The sequence below is a fragment of the Octodon degus genome, unplaced genomic scaffold (genome assembly GCF_000260255.1).
Source record: "Octodon degus isolate 3935 unplaced genomic scaffold, OctDeg1.0 scaffold00138, whole genome shotgun sequence".
Lineage (NCBI taxonomy): Eukaryota > Metazoa > Chordata > Mammalia > Rodentia > Octodontidae > Octodon > Octodon degus.
Window position 1 is genome coordinate 2,439,799 of NW_004524714.1, and position 17,918 is coordinate 2,457,716.

Genomic DNA, 17,918 nt, shown 5'->3' on the forward strand with positions numbered 1-17,918 from the left:
GGGGGGGGGGGGGGGGGGGGCTTTAAGGAACGCGCGGGGAGCGCTGGGAGTTGTAGGCCACGGGTATGGCTGCCCCTGAGCGGTGCACGGTGGGAGCTGTAGTTCTCAGGTCTAGGGGTTGGCGGCCTCCGACCAAGCTCCGGCCTCCTACGGATGGCGGCAGCGACACGCAGCTGCCGGCCCTGGGGCTCGCTCCCCGGGCTACTGGCGCTGGTCTCTGCCGCGGCCGCCACCTGGGACTTGACTTCGCTGCGCTGCAACTTTGGTTCCTTCTGCGAATGCGACTTCCGGCCGGACCTGCCGGGTGAGGGACCTGGGAGCTACGGGTGGAGAGCGGGCCCCGAGCTGGACATCTATGGATCTGGAAAGGGAACCCAGCGGGATTGGGGGGGAACCTGAGGCGAGAGTTTGGGGTGCCCGCTGGAGGTCCCCGAGGACTTGTCAGCATGGAGAGAGACCCTTGACAGCAGGGTCCCAGGGGTCGTGACAGCCTTTCACGGAGCGTACTGGCCGACCAGGCAGGAGCCTGCTCTGGGAACCTCACGTGACCGTTAGGGGGTCTCGGCAGCATCCTTTTGGCAGCTCGTGCTCACCTGAGGCTGCAGTCTACCTACAGAATAACCGAGTGGGGGCGCTGCAGAGCTGAGCCAGTCTGCGTGCCCCGCTACAGCCGTAGGACCCCCGCCCCCACGGGTCCCATGTCCTACTGCATCCCACACCCAGGCTTTCCCAGGTGGCAGATGTGACTTCTCCCTTGAGCCTCTTCATTGCCAGGGATGCGTTCTCATCTTTGATACTGTTCTTTTGTGGCCCAGGCCTGGAGTGTGACCTGGCCCGGCATCTGGCCGGCCAGCATCTGGCCAAGGCGCTGGTCTTGAAGTCGCTGAAGTCCTTTGTGCAGGACCCGGCTCCAAAGAAGCCACTGGTCCTCTCCCTGCACGGCTGGACCGGCACCGGCAAGTCTTACGTTAGCTCCCTGCTGGCGCAGTACCTCTTCCAGGGCGGCCTCCGCAGCCCCCACGTACACCACTTCTCTCCCATCATCCACTTCCCGCACCCCACCCACATCGAGCGCTACAAGGTAGGCCGCACACTTCCTGGAGTACCATGCTACAGCCTTGCAGGGTGAAGGACCACGAGCAGCGAGAGCTAAGCCCAGAGAGGGCAGCCACTCGCCCGGGGCCACACAGCCAACTGGACCTCAGCCCTCAGGACCCATCCTGCCCAGGGCTTGGGAAGGGCGCTCCCACTTCGCGGGGAGTTTTCTCTGATGCCAAGGTGTGGTGGGCAGTCATGGCGTCTGCTGCCAGAGTTGTGAAGGATGTAGGTTTCTCCAGTTGCAGGTATCGCTTATTGAGTGCCAGTTTGCCAGACAGTGTTCTCTTCCTGTGAAGCGCTTAGCCCCAGTTTGCACCGCAGAGGAAACAGTGAACACCAGCTTTTTTTTTTTTTTTTTTTTTTTTTTTCGCCACTGGGGGTTGAATTCAGGCCCTTGAGCTTGCCAAGCAAGCGCTCATTCTACTGAGGTATCTCCCTGGCCCCCAAACACCAGTTCTGATGAGTGTTGTTGCCAGCAAGGCACTTTGCTTTCTAGGCTGACCTGGCCCAGCTGGCAACATCATTGGGAGCAGGGACAGGAAGTGTGGGTAGCACTGAGGGAAAGCCCAGCGCAGCGAGATTGGGGCTTGGGTTTGTGTCCCTGTTCTGCTGACTGGCTGCGTGACCCTTCGGGGCCACCCTTTCACCATCAGCCTCGTGAAAGAGCTGGTCCACTCTGAGATCCCACGTGTCCCAGGGAAGGAGATTAGTTCTTGCCTTGGTGAGAAGTCTGGGGTCGGAGGAGCATCTGTGTCCCTCACCCCAGGTTGCCTGTATCTCCCCGTAGAAGGATCTTAAGAACTGGGTCCAGGGGAACCTCACTGCCTGTGGCCGCTCCCTCTTTCTCTTTGACGAGATGGACAAGCTGCCCCCAGGGCTAATGGAGGTCTTACAGCCTTTCCTGGGTGCCTCCTGGGTTGTGTATGGCACCAACTACCGCAAAGCCATCTTCATCTTCATCAGGTGGGTGACAACTTGCAGAGGTCCAGTGGTCCAGTGCTCCCTGTGGAATATCCCACCCCATCCCACCCCATGCCCAGGCCAGACAGGCATTTTCAAAGCCCCTCACCTCACGCTGGTGAGGCTGTCATTCATGACTGACCTGCCCTAGCACACCCTCAAAGCATGCTGGGCTTGCTTGGTTCTTTGGGTCCTTACGGCTGTTTTGTGGGAACCCTGGTACATCAAGTTGTTCTTCACTGGCTAGGAGCACGTGGGACTGGACTTCTAGTCCTTTCATCCTAGCTTCTTGGGTCCTAGCTGTGTTTTCTCAGGCCAGACAGCTTCACCTGTCCAAGCTCCCATCTGTCCTTCTGAGTGGCCATTATCCTCCTGGAGGCTGGCTGAGAGGCAGGCGGGGAAGGGACACAAAAGTGTATGCAAACTGGGAAGCACGTGGCGCTGATCCATATTACAGGAACTGAAGAGGAGAGGGCTGTTTCCCAGGGTTTGGCTGAGTCAGGGCCACAGTGGTATCAGGGAAGTGAAGGCCAAGTCCTGACCCCCTCTGACTCTCGGGCGGTGTTCACCATGGTTTCAGCAACACTGGTGGTGAACAGATCAACCAGGTGGCCTTGGAGGCGTGGCGCAGCCGCCGGGAACGTGAGGAGATCGGCCTGCAGGAGCTGGAGCCCATCGTGTCCCGGGCTGTGCTGGATAACCCACACCGTGAGTTGGCTTTGCACCCAGACCCCATGTGACAGCCTCCTTGGGTGGGCCTGGTTCCCCACAAACAGAAGTATACGGCCCTGTGGCCTGGGAGTCATAGGACCCCTGCCTGTGCTCAGAGGGTGGCCAGCATCGCAGCTCCCCCCGCCCCCCCCGTGGCTGGCCTCTTCGCACATGCATGAGCTCATGAGGTACAGCATCCCCTCCTGCCCTTCCTGCAGATGGCTTCTGGCGCTCGGGCATTGTGGAGGAGCACCTGCTGGACGCCATGGTCCCCTTCCTCCCGCTGCAGCGACACCATGTGCGGCACTGCGTGCTCAATGAGCTGACCCAGCTGGGGCTGGAGCCCCAGGACGAGGTGGTGCAGGCTGTACTTGATAGCACCACCTTCTTCCCCGAGGAGGAGCAGCTTTTCTCCTCCAATGGCTGCAAGACCGTGGCTTCTCGGATCACCCTCTTCCTCTGACACCAGCCTGGCATCCTTACCTCCTCTACCTGGTCGGGGCCACACAGGAAAGGCCTGGGACCTCCGCTGAGGGACCTTGTCTCAAGCCTGCTGAGAGTGGGACCCAGAATACAGAAGTCAAGATCAATGGGCCAAGAACAAAGGGCTAGCAGGGCCCCGCCTCTGAACTGGGGGAGCGGGCACCACAGCCTTGGCTACCTCCTCCAGGGAAACCCCTGGCACCCCAAGACTTTACTGTCTTGACCTCGCCCTGCAGCCTGGGGCTGCTTCCTGTGAATTGTAACTCAGGGACCACCATTTCAGCTGCTTCCTCTGTCCTGGCTCTTACCAGAGCCCCCTGCCCCGGTACTAGACCCCTACCCCTCAGCCTCTGATCCAGGACCACAGATCATGGACAAACCGACGCTGCCACCCGCACCTGGATTTAGAAGTTTTCAGTTTTGTAAATGAGCAAGTATAATAAACTTAGCCATGGGACTGTAGGAATGTTGGCTGACTGTTTGTTGCCCTGGAAGAGACAGCTCTGCTGTGTGCTGGTGTCGTGGGCAGAATCTCGTCTCGCAGCAAGAAGCAGGGGACTTACTCGGGCCTTCGGAGCGCAGAGTGATAGTCAGGGCCCCAAGCAGCCTTGGTCCTGCTGGCACTCTGACCCAGTCTCCGTGGGGCATTAGCCTTGTTGGAACTTGAGCTCGTGCCCTGACCTGAGCTGAGGGCAGCCTTGGTCTCATCGGGCATCAAGCTCTGGCCCTGGTTGGCCTTGGTATTGTTGAGGTTCCCACTTGGGTCTTGGGAAACCTTAGACTTGGTCTTTCTGGGACTCTGGGCTCGTCCCCACTTCTGGTTGTGGGAAGCCTTGCCCTTTCTGAATCTCTGCCTTGGGCTATGGGTGGCCTTGATCTTGTTTGGCCTCTGCCTTTGACCCTGGGGTGCCTGGGTCTTGCTGGAGCCCTGGCTCTGGGTGGCCGTGGGGGAACCCTGCATCTGAGCCTGGGAAGCAGGGGATTTTCTGGGGTGATGGCTTGGGCTTAGGGCCTCCCTCTTGTTCCCGGAGTCGGAGGACTGAGTCATAAGCAGTGAGGAGTCGGAGGGCATCCCAGAGGTGGTAGAGGTGCTCCTATATGCCTGGTACGATGAGGACGTCTCCGTCATTGAGAGGGATGCTGTCCTGACTGGGAGAGGTATGCCAAGGGCAGGTCTCAGGCTGGTCCCTGCCCTGAGCAGCTCCCCCATGCATCCCTAGTGCAGGCTCTGGATGGCCCAAGGAGAAGGCCTGCTACCTGGGTTCCATCTGCTGGCTGTCCCTTGCTCCTCTGTGCCCTCAAAGGCCTTGGCCTCTGCCCTAGCAGTGCCCTGTCCTGCCCCTTCCCAGTCTTAGCTACCTGCCTCTCCCCTAGGTTGGGACTGTGACTTCCACTTTAGTGTCACTTGCCCAAGGATACTGGGCCATCAGCAGCGGAGCCCAAGGTCACACATCCTGACTTCTGAACTATTTTTGCTTTGTTTTGTTAGAGACGGGGTCTCAGGCTGGTCTTGAACTCTCTATGTAGCACAGGCTGAGCTTAAACTCTCAGTGATCCTCCCGCCTCAGTCTCCCAAAGGCTAAGATTGCAGACACGTGCCATCACACCCAGTTTGTGACCCTCAACCACTGACCACTGTGCCACTCTGGCTCACATGGGCCGTGAGCGAGGCCAGGGACTTACAGCCAAGGATGGAGCCCGAGGACGTCTGCTCGAGGTAGCTATCTGATGGGGAGGTCACCTTGCGGCGGCGGGGGCGCTCCACTTTGTCCTAAAGCAGGAGACAGGAGGGACAGTTGCAGGTGGAAGACCAGCTGGCTCGGATCCTCCAACAGTCACACTCCTGGGCTTGGAGCTCCTCACAGACACCTTGTGAGGGTTGTACAGGGACACGGGGGACTGCTGCAAGGGGTGTGGCCAGGTCACACAGGCCTGGAGCCCTGAGCAAGGCTGTCCCAGGGACTATAGGGATTTTGGTTTCCATTCTGTAGGATGCATACCATTAGCTCAGGGGCTTCTGTAACTGAAGTGCTGCACTGTAGGAACAGCAGTGACAGCGGAGAGGAGCTCCCTGCTCACGCTCTGCGCCCTGTTTCACCCTCCCAGAACATCCAGGGGTGGGAGAGACCTCTTCTGTGACTGTTCTTGGGCCACATTTCCCAGCCACCCATCTGGGACCACTTAGCTGAGGACAGGCCGGTTTGCATCCGGGCCTGCTGGCCCCTCTGCACAATCCAGAGGCACCAGTCGCCCTCACAGGGGCACTGGGCCCTGAGCTTTGCCCACGACAGCTCTGCATTCCCTTAGGGTGGAACCGCAGTGACCTTGGGGCACACAGATGGCAGCTCTGTGCACCTGCATTATTCAAAGGTGAGCTGTTAAATGAAGGGCCCGCAGAACCGCAGGGGATGCTCGTACTGCAGTCAACCCTGTTACGTGGAGCTTCCTTTGGGCATGGACTTACTTGCTGTCCTCCAGCCAGGGGACAGAGGAAGAGATCACACATCACAGTGGTGAGAAGGAGCAGCCCACTCTGTGGACCTCACAGATGCCATATTTGGGGGAAGAAGCCACCCCATATTTGTCCATTTGTATGAAGAAAAGGTGGGTGTGGGTAAAACTGGTAACTATCAGGGCAGCTTTGTGGCTGGGCCGGGCCAGGGACCCACCAGGAGGTACCCCAGGGGGCTTCTGGGAGCTGGGCATGTGTTCACTGTTGGCCCAAGCCATGGCATCTTGTGAAGATCCCAACTGGTCATCCAACTGTTTGCTTTCACTTTCTTGGTGCTGTCATTTTGTTTTCTGGGCCAAGGTATTGCTATACATAGTGCGTGTGATTCTTGACTTTACCGCGCGCCTCCTGCCTCAGCCTCCTGAAGGCTGGCACTGCAGGCGCGCACCACGCCGGCTCAGCAGTTTGTTTGATCAGTGGCCTTATCAATCTGTGCTGCATTCCACGGCATCTTCAGAGCCGGTACACACTGCCAGGGATGGTGAGCCCAAGCAGGTGTGGGACATGCTTCCTTGGGAAGCCCGCATCTGCACGCTCCTTGGGCCCATCCCCTCCCCCAAAGACGTGCCTGTCCCCGACCCTGAGCGGCCCCGGCTCTGACATGGGCCCCACTCACCTCATCTTTGTCTTCCTTTGCTTTCTTGCCCTCGAGGGCCTCAGTATCTTCCCATAAGTCTTCGGGGGATACCTGTACCATCCAGGAGGGAGATTCTGGCTCTTTGGGGGTCACAGACAAAGACCATTTGAGCTTCCAGGAGAGCTGTAGGGCCTGGGCCTTCTGGCGCTCGAGCTGCCGAACCCTGAGGATGATGCCAAGCCATGGGCCCAGGGCCCTGGGGCCTGGGTTGGTCACCTGGATGCTAGTGCCACCCTCAAGGACTAGGCAGTGGGGCCCGAGGAGTGGGGAGGTGCAGCCAGCCCCCCCCCACCCTGTGGCCCTCACTCCAGAAACTCACCCCACAGTGCCCTGCAGGACCTTGCCCTGCGCGTCTCTCTCCATCATCCGCTCCAGCTGCAGCTTGGCCAGGTGGCCCACCTGGCTGCTGAGCACCTCCTCCACCGACATGCCCGGAAAGAGGCTGGTCATCAGTGGGAAGAGCTACCAGGAAAGGGGTGACCAGAGCTGGGTGTGGCCACAGCAGGTGGCAGGTGGCTGGGTCTCTGCCTCGAAGTCCTAGATGGCACTCCTGGTGCAGAATGGAGAGGGCCTGGGAGTTCTTTCTAAAGGGTTGGACCCTTTCACTCTGGGAGGAGCAGGAGACTGAGAGGAACCAGTCTAACACAGAGGCCTGATAGATCCTTTCAGACAGGTCTGACCTCTGAGCGGGGGCAAGGATTCCTTCTCAGGGCCTCGCTCTTAGCGTCTGTAGATACAGGTAAAGATAACATAACTGGACTTGGAGGGTGGGAAGGAGGCTTGAAGGGAGTGGTGGGATTGAAGTGGTAAGAACTCTGCATGGCTTACAGAAAGAATTCTGGCACTAGCTGTTGATTGTTATCAATAGCTGCAACTGAGAAGTATTGTTACCATTTTCAAGGCAGATTTCTCAGGGACAGAGCTCTTGACTCCAGCCAGACCCCGAACTCTGACTTTGGAGCCCACCTGCCCTCCTGAGGACCCCACCTTGGGTTGCTTAGGGTTCAGGAGCAGCACAGTGGCAACATCCTGACGGGCTCCGAACATGTCCTGTAGGATCTGGCGGTTCTTCGCCCTGCACAGGTAGCATTGGGCCCTCCGGGGGTTGTGCTGAATGGCCGCTGAGAAGTGGGCCTCTGCCTTCTGGAACTGCCTGCCAGGTGCAGAGGGCCCCAGACTGCTGTGACCTGCGTCTGCTTCAGGAATATGGGACTCCTGGCCTCTCCCAAAGACTGGGAGAAAAACCAGGGGTCCCTGCTCGCCACACCATGATCCTCTGTTCCCCTCCTGCCAGCCACACCCTGGACAGCTACGATCCTTACATACTGGTATGAAACTCCAGTTATGATCTTGGAGTAAGGGAAGCCTTTCTGGGGCTCTCATTAACCTAGCCAATGGGAGTGAAAAACCTAATCTGAGTCCGATTAAATAATGCCAAATTAGAGAAACACCACAAAGCAGAGCAATCGACAGAGGATGTACCTTAAAGGCAGAGCACTTGCCTAACATACACAAAGGCCTGGGTTTGATCCCCAACATGGAGGAAATGTTTCACTTTTGTAAATAATAATTGTTAAGGTATGCTTAGCTCACAGTCTGGAAGAATCATTAACAATCTTGGGGGAATGGAAGAGCTGAGAGGTACATTTTGGCATCATTTACAGTTATATGTTAGTGAATATTTAAATGCTTTCCTTACCATACACAATTACATTAAAAACACAATTAGCAGTCAGGAGAGACATACTTGCAGTGAAGATGTGGAGAGGAAAGTTAATATTTAGTAGACAGAGGCAGCTTTCCCCAGGGATGCTAGCAGGCGGGCTCCTGGAGACCCGAGTCCCGCCCCGCCCACCGCCGGCCCCGCCCACCGCCGGCCCCGGCCCTCCGCACCGCACCGGCACTTCTGTTTGCTGAAGCCCAGCGTCTCCTGCAGGATACACATACGTATGTTGGCGCCCTGGTCCTGAGGGCTCAGAGCCAGGGCCTGGCTGTAGTCTGCCTCCGCAAAGGCCAGGTTACCCAACTGGAAGAAGCAATCTAGGGTCGGAAGATAGGGGCCCAGTGAACCCGCACTGCCCAGGAGCTCCAGCCCAGCCCAGGCAGTGGGTGGTTGGGCGCTGATATCCACAGGTGGTCCCAGTTTTCCGTGTCCCTGGGCATCTTCTCCCAGTTGCCTATACTGTACCCAGTTTGTCTAAGGTGACCCTGGGACACAGGGACCATGAAATGCCCTCCTAGGCCCCGGGGAGATGGCTCAGTAGAATAAGCGCTTCCCTGGCAAGCGCAAGGGCCTGAGTTCAATCCCTGGTTCCACCAAAAAATAAAAAAAAAAGAAAGAAAAAAGAAAGAAATGTCCTCCAACCCCCAACCCCCAGTCCCCAGTCCTCACACACCACCACGGTTGATATAGAGCCCCTTCTCGCATTGTTCGTCCCGCAGCGCCTTGTTGAGCAGCAGCACACCCTGCTGGTAGGCTCCCTGTTTGTAGCACTGCACGGCAAAGTCGTTGTAGGTCAGCAACAGCTGGCGCTGCGCCTGTCGCACCATGTCACACTGGCTGTCGGTCGACATGTCCAGGGTCCTCAGGAAGTCCTGCACGGCTGCGTCAAACTCCTGCAGCCTTCGGTACATGGTGCCCCTGGGGGGGGGCAGGGCAGTTGGCAGGGAGGGCCAAAGCCCCCACTGAGTGGCCTGTGGCCCGGAAGCCCCTGCTCATCCTGCCTGCTGACCCATGGCCTGGGAGGCTGGTGACAGCTCTCACTCCATGGCCTACGTTTGTCCTGTGCTCCTCAGTTATCAAAAATAGCAGGTGTGTGCCAACCTATACTGAAGCCCTCGGGTACTCGCAGCACATGTTTTGCCCCCCTGCTTAGATGCAGACACCCAGGCTTTCTTTTTCACAAGTCACACGATAAGTCTGAGGGCAGGGTGGGGGCTCCCAATGTGAACTGGCACCCAGGACAGGCCTGGAAATCTAGGATGCCCAGAATACCTGGGTGCCATCCCTTTCCCTCCTCGGAGCGGTGACCCCAGTAGAAAGTAAGGAGCAAGCAAACAGATGGGAAGAGGGTCAGGGGCTCTCCTGAGACCACGTGGCAAGCTGTGAAGGGTGGACCTGAGAGCCAGGGCCGGCTCCTCCCCACCATGTACCGGAAGAGGAAGAGAGTGGGGTCCAGAGGGCTGTTGTCGATGGCACAGTTAATGCGCTGCAGGGCGTGCTGCAGCCGGCCCTGGATGGCCAGGACGCTGGCATCCTGGTGGGCCTGCTGGGCCTGATCCACCATCATCTGCAGCAGCACCCTGGCCTGTGGGTGCTCGGGGTCCAAGAGCAAGGCGCTGCACAGGTCCCGGTAGCAGAAGTTGGGCTGCAGGGGCAGGGGTGGCATCAGGGGCCCCAGGAGCTGAGCCCTTCTCTGCCCAAGGTGGGGAGCGGAGGGGCAGTCTCCAGGGACACAGGTGACCATCACACCATCCCTCCTCTGCACCCCACCTCACTGTCTGTGTATACAGAAGACAGCTTGATGTGACCACAGCCATCTTGTTGGTCACCACCCTGATTGCCCCTGAACAACCTTGCTGGCTTTTCCTCACAGATTCCCAGGAAAAAAATATAAACATAAAACCAGCAGCAGGCTCCATGGGGTTTGGCTTTACAACCAGGCCCTGGCTCCAGGGATGCACTTGCCATTGATATCATGTTTTTTCTTTTTTTTTTTTTTTTTTTTTGGTGGAGGTTCAGGCCCTTGAACTTGCCAGGGAAGCACTTATTCTACTGAGCCACCTCCCAGGTCCTGCCTTTGATATTATCTTAAGCCAGTCTCTCTCATCCTCACCCATACATAGGCCTTTCTTCCTGACCCAAACTGCTGCGGTCCGGCTGGTCTTGCTGCCATCCAGGACTGGGCTTATCAGAACGTTCACACTATGCCTATGCAGTCCTAGATCTTCCTGTGCTCTCATGCTGCGAGGGGACAATCCTATGCTGGAGCTGGGCTGTCCCAAAACACCCCGCCTGTTCTCCCACTTGAAGGAGGAGGGGAGCACTGCGGGATTGTCCATGCCAGCCTGGCCCTTCCTCTCCACTTTCCAGACATGACCTGGGAGGTGGGTCAGCCTCACGGTGCATAACGATGCGTCCCTCATAGGACTCCTGTGAAGCTCTGGAGGCAGAGGAGAGTGTGGCTGCCTGAGTGCGACTGTGATTCCCTCCCTGCACTCCTCCCACTTCCGGACCCCAAAGCCCAAGACCTCACTAAGAACAGATTGAAGCCTGAGTATGCGTGGAAAACATCCCCAGGCAAATGCCTTCCCCGGGGTGTGCAGGTCAGTCAGTCAGTCGACAAACAGTTTCGGCAAACACCCTGTGTCCTGCAGGTAACGACTGGGAGGTGGACGGGGCAACAGTGTGTGCAGGGGCTGTGGCGGGACAAGGGCAGGGGACACGGCAGACGCCAGGAGCAGGGCTTTGCAGCAGGTGGACTTGGACTCTAGGCAGGCAGCACCCCTGCAAGTGTGTGACCGTGGACAAGTCACTGTGGGGCTGTTTCTCTACCTGCCCACTGCAGGGGGCTCGAGGCCTACACAGACAATTACTTCTCATGGGCCTGATGGTTCTCCCGCCCACTTACCTATGGGATGTTGGCACCCAGGCCCATGGCAGAGGGCCAAGTCACCTGGATGGCCCCAACCCACGCCCAGGAGCCACTCCTGGAGGGCAGCACCCCCTCTGGAATTGTAGGTATCTATTTCCTACCACCCAGGAACCCCTTCCACCTGCCTTCCCTCTTGTTCCATGTCTGCTGCCCACCCAGGCCAGAGCACAGGGTGCTGTGTGGAACCTTCGCTCTCCTGCCCTGCTTTGGCCTCCTCCTGGCTCCCAGCTTACAGCCACCCCCTCCACTGCCCCTCACAGCCTGGAGCACCCCACAAGGGCTCTGATACTGCAGCACACACACACCCATCTCCCTTGCCCCACTGCTGTTCCCTGAACTGTGTGTCCCACCACTGTCTGTGTGAGCCTGGGAGAGGGCTCTTTGGAAGCAAATGGGAAGGAGGAAGGAGGAAGCAAAGAAGGAAGGGGAGAGGAGGGAAGGGACTAGGGAGGAGAAGAGGCTGCCTTAAGGTGCTTGGGACACCCCTGCCTGGCACTTCCAACAACTGCAGCTAAATCATCCCTTGTACTCTTATCTGCTGAGAGCTGCAGGATAGATAGATGGGCAACAGGGACACAGGGTCCCTCCCCTTTGTTTTTCATGGGGCCCAGTATGGGCCCAACACAGAGCCAGAGCCAAGTGACTATGGACAGCCATCCAGCCGGGCAGCTCTGTGGGCAGGGCCTCTACCCAGGCAGCAGGGCGCCAGGTATGCTGAGGGGTCAGAATGTCTGGGCTGGCTGTCGCCCTGCCACACTCTAGGGGCTCCAGGGCTGTGGATACTACACACCCGCCCTATCCACCCTGCTTACCATCTGAAAGAGGTTGTAGATCTTGGCACGCAGGATGTAGAGGTCAGCACTGGGTGTGCCTTGCCTCAGCTCGTTGGTGATGAGTGACAGGCAGTCGTGGTGGCGCTGGAGGGCCAGGAGGCAGGCCATGCTGCAGGCAGCAGAGGCCGGGGGTGGGCTTGCATGCACTGTCTCGGCGACACCAGGCAGGCAGGGGCTGCCGGGCCTGGGCGCCACGCTGGGCACTCACCTCCGGTACTGGAAGCAGGGCTTCTTGGGCTGCAGCTCAGCGGCCTGCGAGAAGACTGTCAGGGCGTCCTTGAAGTTGCAGTGTTCATAGAGGAACTGGCCCTGGGGACACCGGGACAGCCCATCGGGCTGGTGACCCCCAGGCCAACTTTGCGGAAGAGGGGAGAGAGACAAGAGACAGGGACAGAGCTTGTTAAATCTGGAAGAAACTTTCAAGAAACTTTCAGATATGCAGAATCGGAGATGGAAGGTGGTAGGGCTGGAAACACAGTGGCCACGGAGCAGTGACATGGAGCCTGGTGCAGAGCCACCCAGAAAGCAGGGGACAGCGGCAGCATTTACGGGAACAGCACACAGCCCTGGCCAGTGGCCTCCGAAGGATGAAGGAAAAGGAGTCTCAGAGAGGTGGAGTGAGTTTCCTGAGGTCACACAAGAAGTGACACTATAGGACAAGGCCCTAGATAGCTTACGCACAAAACTTAAGCAGCTCAAACGCTTCTTTTCTTCTTTAATTTTAGTTATTTGGTACGGGGTCTTATTATACTGCTTGGACTTGTAGTGACCCTCCCATTTCAGCCTCCCCAGTGATGGGACTATAGGTGTGTGTCGCCACTCCTGGTCTCAGTGGCCAGCTCAACACACCCAGGGGTGGGGCTGGCGCTGCATATGGTGCCGGGATCAAACTCTGGTCCCTGCACTCACCTAAGCAAGTGATTAGTTCACTGAGCTATCTTGCTGGCCCCCAAATGCTTGCTTGCTTTTTTTTTTTTTTTTTTTTTTTTGCCAAACCAGGGTTTGAACTCAGGTCCTTGTGCTTGCCAGGTGAGCACTTCCAAATGCTTCTTTTAAAGAACTGGATAACTTTTTCTAGAGGGTGGCACTGAGGTTGGGTCTCATCTATATAGTGGGTCTGGCTTTGAACTCACAATGTATCCCAGCTTGGCCTCAAACTTGTGGCAAATCTCCTGGCTCAGTCTCCCCCAGTTCTGGGATTACATTTTTTTTTTTCTTTTCTTTTAAAGACACCAAGCTAGACATGGTGATCACTCACCTGTAACCCCAGCACTTAGGAGGCTGAGGCAGAAGGATTTATGAGTTCCAGACAAACTTGGCTACATAGAGAGACCCTACTCCCCTCAAAAAGAAAAAAAGATATCGAAGTTGTCAAATGGAAAAAAAAAAAAATCAAGACTTCATTGGTATTCTCATAGTTCACTATTGTTTTGGTTTTAGTTTTTTTTGAGACAGGGTCTCACTATGCAGTTCAGGCTGGCCTAAAACTAACAGCAATCCTCCTGCCTCACCCTCCCAAGCGCTGGGCTTACGGCCCACCACTCCTGGCTATTTTTTTTTTTTTAATTTTATTTATTTGTGTGTGTGTGTGTGTGTGTGTGTGTGTGTGTGTCCAGCTCAGCCCAGCAGGGGGCGGGGCTGGCAGGCATGTGGTGCTGTGGGATTGAACCGTGGTCCCTGTGCTTTGCCAAGCTTGTTCCAAGTAGGTGCTTTAGACCACTAAGCCATCTTACCAGCCCCTCCTGGCTATTTTTTGAGGCAGGATCTGCTGTGTAGTCCAGGCTGGCCTTAAACTCCTTTTTTTTTTTTTTTTTTTTTTTTTTTGTGGAACCGGGGATTGAACTCAGACCCTTGCACTTGCCAGGAAGTGCTTATTCTACTGAGCCATCTACCCGGCCCCTCTTACACTCACTGATGTAGCTCAGGCTGGTGCTGAACTTGCGGTGATTCTCGTGTTGTATGATAGTGCCTTTAAAAATGACTCACCAATCAGAAGGATTCCAGGTCCTTCTTGCCTCAAAGGAGGAATTAGATGACAAAAACAAATAAACAAAAAAACCACAACTGGATGAAACAAGCCAATAACACTGCCAAGTTTATTTGTAAAGTGAGGAGTGAATGGGTGTGGACCCAGATTGCAGAGTGCATGTGGGCTAAACAGAAGTTGGGGCCTGCATGCTGTGCAGGCCTCCCCCCCCCCCCGCCCCCAGGGCTGAGACAGCAATTGAGACTGGGCTGATGGCGTGCCTGTAATCCCAGCTCTTGGGAGGCTGTAAACAGGCAGATCACTACGAGTCTGATCTAGTAGTGAGACCCTGAACACCCTGTAGACCCTTCCCTAAAATACAAAAAAAAACCAAAAACCAAAAAACAACAACAACAAAGGATAAGGCTGGGGAGATAGCTCAGCAGTCAAAGCGCCTGCTTGGCAAGCACAAGGACCAGGGTTTGATCCCTGGTACCATGCGCCATGCTGGCCCTGGAGCCCTAAGCACGCCATGCCAACCACCAAAGCCAGGTGTGGTGGCACATGCCTGTAATCCCAGTGCTGGGGAGGCTGAGACTGGAGGCTCACTATGAGTCCAGGCTGAATAATGAGACCCTGTACCAAATAAATAAATAAATAAATAAATTAATTAATTAATTTTAAAAATAAGTAAATAAACAGAGGACAAAAACAAAAATAAAAGTACACAAAGTAGGGCTGGTGAGATGGCTCAGTGGTCTAAAGCACCTACTTAGAACAAGCTTGGCAAATCACAGGGACTGTGGTTCAATCCCCCAGCACCACATGCCAGCCAGCCCCGCCCCCTGGTGGGCTGAGCAGGCCACACACGCAAAAAAATAAATTTTTAAAAAGGTAGCCTTTAAAAAAAATAATTAAAAAAAAAAAAAGTACAAAAAGTATTTGAGCAAACGCCACAGGGACTATCTCCGGAACTCCAGAGTGGTGTCCGCTGACAGCTGGTCTTCATGCTGTCCACATCTTGTAGGAACCTGGGAGAAGTTCTTCATGTGGGGTCCTGGCTTTGCCCTTATAATTGATGGGTCCTGTTCCTTTCCCCCAGCCAGCCTAGCCATGCCCTGTCTCCTACTTCCTGCCTGCTTCAGCCTCCCCAGTGCTGAGACTACAGGTATGAGCCACGACACCTGGCTTGAATTTTATTATAAGCAGCAGATGAGGTCACTGTCACTTTTGCAGCATCTCCACTCTAGATCTGTCCACTACCACAACCACCAGCTGCATGTGGCTACACAAATTTATTTATTTTTTGTAGAACTGGGGATTGAACTCAGGCCTTTGTGCTTGCCAGGGAAGCGCTTATTCTACTGAGCCATCTCTCCGGCCCCATACACAGATTTAAATTAATTAAAACTAACTAACTAAAAAAAAAACTAAATCAAATGTGATGTTTACTTTTGTGGTGCTGGGGATCAAACACAGGGCCTCACACATGCTAGGCAAGTGTTCTTCCCTGGCTACACCTGCAGCCCTGATAAAATTTAAATTCAGAGGCCAGGGATATAGCTCAGTGGCACAGCACCTGTCTGGCAAGTGCAAGGTCCTGAGTTCAATTCCTACTACCAAAACCCCAAAAATTAAATCCTGTTTCTTGGTCACACTTAACCACAGTCACTGGCTCACCTTTCATGTGGCTGGTGGCTGAGCCATTGGACAGAGCTGAGGAGACGATGTCATTATGCTGCAGAACTTTACCCACCCCTGGCAGGTAGCCCCTGGGCAGGTGAGAGGGAAGCAGTCCCGGGGAGAAGGCGTCCCCAAGGAGATGGCTGGTCCCAGCAGCAAGGAGAGCCCCACCCCCCAGCTGAAGCACACAGACACCTGCAGGTAGAGCACGAAGGTGAGCCGCTCCAGGTGCCTCCTGTTCTCCGGCTGGGCTGAGTAGGCCCTGCGCAGATTCTGGGCAGCCGAAGAGAAGTCGCAGAGCTGGATGAAGGCCTCCGCCCGTAAGGCGTAGAAGTCTACCTGGTGGGGGGGGCAGGGGTCTGGAGAGATAGCTCAGTAGAATAAGCACTTGCCAAAGCGCAAGGGCCTGAGTTCAATCCCTGGTTCCACAAAAAAAAAAAAAAAAAAAAAAAATCTACCTGGGGAGCCAGGAGATGGCATAAGCACCTACCTAGTAAGTGCAAGGTCCTGAGTGCGATCCTTCATACAAAAAAAAACAAAACAAAACACCACAAAACCAGAAGTCTACCTGCGGGTGAGGGGACCGAGGCTGCTGTCCCCTTCTGACCATCCACCCTGAGGCTGCACACCCAGTTACTGGCAGGGTCTTGGTGGTCCCGAGAGGAGGGGCCTGGCAGGCAGGTGTGACAGAGAGGGAGGGAGGAGTGTGTGTGCACTGGGGGCGGTCCGTGGCCACCCAGGCCTTCTCACCAGATCCGGATCCAAGTGCAGGGCGCGGGAGAAGAAGAGCACAGCCGTTTCCCAGTCCCCTTGCTCCAGGCATCCCTGGCCTCGGTGGTAGCTGCAGACGCCAAAGAGCAGACAGGTGCGCTGGCCCTGACTGCACCAGCCAGGGCACACAGCTGGGGCTGAGGGTCAGGGAGTTAAGCAGTGGAGCTGGGGGAGGGAAGAAGAGTGGGCAGAGCGCCAGGAAGGATGGGTGGGCATTTCTGGGATTCATCCTGGCCATCAGTCTTTTCTCCACTGGCAGTAGTTCTGTTATACAGTGGGGTTCATTGAGCTCCAGACTGGGGGGGAGTGACAGACAGTAGCTGGCTACATAGGGCAGGAAGACAGGACCCAAGGATGAGGCAGTCACTCACTACTCCCTGACTTTGAGAGGCACTGTAAACCCTGTGACCTTTGGTTTTACATCATCGATGCCCTGGAACACCTGGCTGGTCCCAAAGATACACTGCACGATCCCCTTTGGGACTGGAATCACCCGTGGCTTTGGGATGTTGCTTTGGGAGTTCTGGCCAAACTCCAGGTCATCCTAGAACCAAGTGACAGCAAATGGGAAGAGGCCTCAGAGAGGACCCCATCCGACCTATACACTTCCCCAGTTTTACTCTCTTTCTGTACTGGGGATGGAACCCAGATCTTTGCGTATGCTCCGGCACTGAGCTACATTCCTAGCCCTCTCCTCAGGTATGTTACCGGGTGATGGAGAAGGGGTGGCAACAGGGCCTGGAAGGTGGCACACACTGCCTGGGGGCTGCGGCTCTGCTGACCTGCTTCCTCTAAGGCTGTCCTGGGCTCTCTGCGGTTCTGCTTCTCTGCCTTTCCTAAGGACCAGATCCTCACACCCACACCACCCTCTGCTCTCCTCGTCTCAGCCATAGCCTCATGTTCCCCAGGGCAGGCCCTGAGCTAAGTCACAGGCATTGGGGGTACCCTAGCCCCTTGGGTATCCTGTGGGGCTCCCACTCCTAGAAAGCTATGCTGAGTAAACTCATCTGACATTGGCCCTCCATGCGACACGCTCCCACCAGCCATTCATACCAGAGACACTCGTTCAGTCAGTCCTCAAGTAAGTCCTGTCTGGGCCAATTTCTCAGAATCTCTCAGCTTGCTCGTCTCTAGCCCTCCAACACCTGGGCCAAGGACATCTATCGCTACCTGGATGCCAGCTCTGGCCACCCCTCCCACCTCCACATGGCCGAGTCCGCAGCTCTCTTCCTTGGCCCAGCGGCCAGGACCTCACTGAATTGCACTGCTGGCCCTGCCTTGGCCACACTGAAGCCTTTTCTGGCGTTCAGCTCCGTTCTCTTTACCCTGCTTTCTACCTTGGCTTTAGCCTTCTCCCCAGGCTGCACCTCCCGGGAGTCTGTCATGAGGTCCCTTGTCGGACTGGGCCTGTGCCAACTCCTTCCAGCCCGCGTCCGCCTCCCAACTACGGCTCCTGCAGTTGCTAGGCAACAGCTCTTGCACGCCCACAGCTGTGGTCGGCCACTTGGCCACGCCCCCAGAATCCAAAGACTGAAGCGTTATTAGCGAGACCAACTAAAGTCTCTGGCTCGGTTTTTGCAGCGAGGGAGGGCCACAGCCGTGGCATAAC

The 17,918-nt window shown here is 56.1% G+C and overlaps 2 protein-coding genes across 2 annotated transcripts; one reads left to right on the forward strand and one right to left on the reverse strand.

Moving 5' to 3' along the window:
* Window positions 1-65: 65 nt before the first annotated feature.
* Window positions 66-3,714, forward strand: Tor2a (torsin family 2 member A). The gene is made up of 5 exons (XM_004641546.2): window positions 66-304; window positions 816-1,081; window positions 1,886-2,061; window positions 2,639-2,766; window positions 2,988-3,714. The coding sequence occupies exons 1-5, from the start codon at window positions 154-156 to the stop codon at window positions 3,230-3,232; spliced, it is 966 nt and encodes a 321-aa protein (XP_004641603.1). The 5' UTR covers window positions 66-153; the 3' UTR covers window positions 3,233-3,714.
* An 85-nt stretch (window positions 3,715-3,799) lies between these two features.
* Window positions 3,800-17,809, reverse strand: Ttc16 (tetratricopeptide repeat domain 16). Its single transcript, XM_023701675.1, has 14 exons — window positions 17,635-17,809; window positions 16,681-16,853; window positions 16,289-16,379; window positions 15,734-15,877; window positions 12,098-12,198; window positions 11,869-11,998; window positions 9,555-9,769; window positions 8,798-9,042; window positions 8,300-8,441; window positions 7,389-7,554; window positions 6,721-6,863; window positions 6,381-6,564; window positions 4,936-5,023; window positions 3,800-4,401 (listed from the first exon to the last, which is right to left on the reverse strand). Exons 1-14 carry the CDS (start codon window positions 17,692-17,694, stop codon window positions 3,812-3,814), a joined length of 2,472 nt encoding a protein of 823 aa, XP_023557443.1. The 5' UTR covers window positions 17,695-17,809; the 3' UTR covers window positions 3,800-3,811.
* Between the last annotated feature and the right edge of the window lie 109 nt (window positions 17,810-17,918).

Coding starts and splice junctions, on each gene's coding strand:
- Tor2a (XM_004641546.2), top strand. CDS start 154: ATGGCGGCAGCGACACGCAGCTGCCGGCCCTGGGGCTCGCTCCCCGGG. Junction 1,082..1,885: donor CCCACATCGAGCGCTACAAG/GTAGGCCGCACA, acceptor ATCTCCCCGTAG/AAGGATCTTAAGAACTGGGT. Junction 2,062..2,638: donor GCCATCTTCATCTTCATCAG/GTGGGTGACAAC, acceptor CCATGGTTTCAG/CAACACTGGTGGTGAACAGA.
- Ttc16 (XM_023701675.1), bottom strand. CDS start 17,694: ATGACAGACTCCCGGGAGGTGCAGCCTGGGGAGAAGGCTAAAGCCAAG. Junction 16,380..16,680: donor CCTCTCAAAGTCAGGGAGTA/GTGAGTGACTGC, acceptor TGGCGTCTGCAG/CTACCACCGAGGCCAGGGAT. Junction 9,043..9,554: donor CCCACTCTCTTCCTCTTCCG/GTACATGGTGGG, acceptor GCCCCCCCCCAG/GGGCACCATGTACCGAAGGC.